Genomic DNA, 3,646 nt, shown 5'->3' with positions numbered 1-3,646 from the left:
GAGGGGTAGAGGGACACTCAGGGGCTTCCCACCCTGGACTTCTGACTCTTAACGCAGTGGTGGCAAACCTATGGCGCGAGAGCCGCAGTGGGCTATTTGTATCACTGGAAGCTTTAAAATGTTCGCCATCACGGCTGTGGACCAACTCTGGTTACCCTTCCCCTGCCGCGTTACCCAGCCTGGCTCCACAGGAAACCAAGTGCACCGCCTCCAGCAGAGCCCTCTGCCCCCGACGCCTTGTGTTCCTGCCTCTTTTCCTACTTTTTTACCAGGAGGGTCTCTGACTCTCTCCCTACCTGCCTTCTCTCTTCCATTCTCTTTCTCTGCCGGGTGCTTCCCTGCCTCCCCATCTGCCTCCTACTCTGCTCTCTCTCTCTCCCACTCTTGGGCCACCCTCTCCCTCCATCTTGCTGCCCCCCAGCTCCACACAGCTCACCCTTTTCTCCTCCTGGTCCCGCCAGCGGGCCAGCTCCTGGGAGGCCAGCTGGACTGAGCTCATCCGCACCAGGTTGTGGGGGGTGACATCTCCACGAACTACTTTGAGAAACAGGTCCTGCAGGGACAGGGGGCAGAGGCCACACACGCCACGCTGAGCGCTCCTGCCCCAGCATCCCATCAGCGCATGGCGCCCTGGAGGCAGAGCCTGGCCCAGGCCAAAGCCCACTCACTGGGTTTCTGGGGTCCCGCAGGTTGAAGAGCAGGCTGCGATACTTGGTCTTGTAGCGGCAGGTGGTGCCCAGTGTGAGGTCAAAGAGGGCTGCTTCGATGTCAGCAGCGATGCCCTTCACCCCCTCCTCACTCAGCCCCGGGTCGGGAAGCTCCTGAACACTGTGGGGACAACGGCAGGGCTGAGGGCACATGGGGCCTGTGGTTACCCCGGCACTTAGCCCCAGGGGGAGACGTGTGGGTGGGAACAGGATCTGGGCGAACTCGCTCCTGCATGGGCATTTTCCTAAAGGGGCTGGTTTAGCAGTCTCATCCTAACTCTGTGAGAAAAAAATATGGCTGTGCTCCCTTCACAGGGGGCTGAGGTGAAGAGACCAAAGCCTTACCCAAGCTCCCCTGACCAGTGGCAATGCAAAATTCAAATCCACACGCCTCAGCCCATGCTCTGTCCCTGGCCCCCGGAGCTGGGAAGCGTGAGGAGGGGAGGAAGGGGTGTAAGGCATCAGCCAGAGGGAAGATGGAGGCGACCCTCAATCTGTCACTGATTTGCTGTGTGGCCCCTGCAAAGTCTTGCCCTCACTGAACCTTCATCAGTAAATGATAGCGCTCGACTTCCATCTCTCACAGACTCGTTGTGCCGGGAAGCATCTGCTCCAGGACATCCACAGGCCCTGAGCAGACTCTAAGCACTGCACTGTCACAGACATTAGCTAAAGGGAAGGCAAGACTTTGAAGCCAGAGACACTCAGGTTCAACTGTCAGCTCTCCACCAGCTGACTGTATGAGCCAGTGAGCTCCGAGTTACTGAGTGGGGTTAGTCACACACAGAAGCCTTCAGTGCCTGGCCTACCCCAGGAGGCAGCACCCCTCGAGGGCAGCCGTCAGAACTGTGGGGCTGGGGATTTAGCTCAGTGGCAAAGTGCCTGCCTGGCAAGCACAAGGTCGTGAGTTCGATTCCTGGTACCGGAAGGAAAAAAAAAAAGAACTGTGGGAAAGCAGGGTAAAGGCCTTACCGACTCCACAGCGCCTCCCACAGGACACGGACCACAGTGGCCCGTATGTCAAGATCTAGGGCGATTATCTCCTCTCCGGGCTGAAGCTGAGCTGTGGGGAGAGAGATGTAAGCGCTCCAGGGTGCGAAGAGGTGCAGGCCTGAGGGGACAAGCAAAGCCCCTCGCCCCTAGGTTTGGAAGCTGAGCACAACCAGCCAGCAGCCCCACCTCTTTGCGGAGGACGTCAGGCTGATGAGGAAAGGGACAAAAGGATTCCAGGAGGGACCGCCTCGCCCCTGAACCCTCCCACTCCCAGCAGCTCCCTCCGCAGCCCTCACCTGAGTCCTCTGCCACTGCTGAAAGAGGCTCCCCGTTGACAGCCTCCTCTGGGCCACCCTAAAGGGGGAGGGGAAGAGCTGAGGCCCAGGGAACACTGCTTCCTGCCTGCTCCCTGACCCACACTGAAGCTACAGAGCCATGTGGCAGGGACAGCCCCACTCACCCCTGGACACCCCTCAGTCACAGAGGAAGGGACCCTGAAGGGCAAGGAGCAGTTTTTCTGGGGGAGGGAGGTGCCAGAGAGGCCCCCAGAGTCCCCTGCTGTCCCTCCTGAAGGAGACAGCTGGGACTCCTGCGGCAGCAGGACACGCTGGTCACCCAGGATTGAAGACCTGTGACTGCAGCCTCTCCAAATGCACGCCAGCCAATCCCTCGCTCCCACATTCAGATGAAGAGCGCACAGCCGGGCCAGCCCGGCACATGGGCGCTAACCCACGCCTGGCTATTCTGTGTGACCCTGAGCAAGCAACAGCCACCGCTGGCCTCAGTGAGAGCTCTGCGAATCAGGGGGCAGCTTCCCAGCAGGATTAGGCGATGTCACCTGTGGAAGGAAGCCGGCTGTGTACCTGGCCTCCAGCGGGGCCCCGAGCCACAGGCCTTTTCCTGGTTCTGGGTTTCTGGGAAAGTGAGGCAGAGCTGATCTCCATGAAATTCTCCAGAGCCTCCAGCTGTGTTGGCTGCTGTCCCCCTGCATGGCTGTGGCGGATGGCGCCCCGCAGCCGGATCCCTGCCTCAGAATCTACCTGCAGGGGGATGAGACTTCAGACCCCGCCCCGCAGAGCCAGCCTCACCAGCCAGGCTATGTAAGCTCTGTGAGGACAGAGCATGCGCCTGTCTTGGCATCCACTGTCCTCCCAATGTCTGCAAAAGGCCTGGCATTTAAAGGGTTCAGTGAATGTCTGTGGACTGCTTCTCGCCCAGGAGAAGAGCTGTCTCCTTTTCCCCTCTGGCCCCTGGCACGTTCACAGTTGACTGGACCCTGTTCTAGGGTTCTTCTCCCCTTTCTTCCAACCGGAGATATATCTACCTCCTCCTGCTCAAAACTCGGTCATACCCTCTTCGGGGTCACTAACTTGTTCTTTACCCCTCCCCAGAAACAGCTGCCCACAGCCGTCCCCCGCTAAAGGCTGCTGACCACTCCTCTTGCTCCTGAGAGAAATCCCTCCATAACCACCTAAGATGGGAAGCCCATTTTGGTCTTTTAATGAGCTATGGAATCTATCCTGCTTCCCTTTTGGCTGTGGCTGCTAGGAAACTCAGTATTAATTTTGAAACAAGAAGGTATACATTTCCAGAATTGGTAAAAAGTAACAGGTTTCTGGAACAAGATGTGCCATCTCCTCCTCCTTTTCTTTGTTTAGGCCTTTATTCCATTTTAAGCGTGATTCCTTTAATGTATTTGCAAACCACAGATGTTATTTTGAAAGCAGGTGTGTCCAAAAACTAACCCTTCAATGAATGATCATAGAACGGTCAGGCTGCAAAGTATGGGGGAAACTAGAAATCTAAGCTTCAGCGTCCTAGAGGAAGGGGAATGCTGGGCTGCCCAAGAGGAGGGCAGGCCAGGGGACAGGCTGCTTCCGCCCACCCACCACCCCTGAGCAAAGGGAAGGAGAGGACAATAAAAAAAAGTAAACACCTACATAACA

General features: G+C 57.4%; 1 protein-coding gene across 1 annotated transcript; it reads right to left on the bottom strand.

Annotated features, from left to right (window-relative positions):
• Window positions 1-436: 436 nt before the first annotated feature.
• LOC106147673 (SPOC domain-containing protein 1-like) lies at window positions 437-2,740 on the bottom strand (the record flags this gene model as incomplete). The annotated part of the gene is made up of 5 exons (XM_013510204.1): window positions 437-553; window positions 669-828; window positions 1,680-1,770; window positions 1,997-2,054; window positions 2,564-2,740. Coding segments are annotated over 5 exons (603 nt in total), but the record flags the coding sequence as incomplete, so codon positions are not given.
• Window positions 2,741-3,646: the final 906 nt, after the last annotated feature.

This window comes from Chinchilla lanigera, unplaced genomic scaffold (genome assembly GCF_000276665.1).
Source record: "Chinchilla lanigera isolate Chin_1 unplaced genomic scaffold, ChiLan1.0 scaffold00519, whole genome shotgun sequence".
Taxonomy (NCBI): domain Eukaryota; kingdom Metazoa; phylum Chordata; class Mammalia; order Rodentia; family Chinchillidae; genus Chinchilla; species Chinchilla lanigera.
This window is presented reverse-complemented; position numbering and strand designations above follow the sequence as displayed.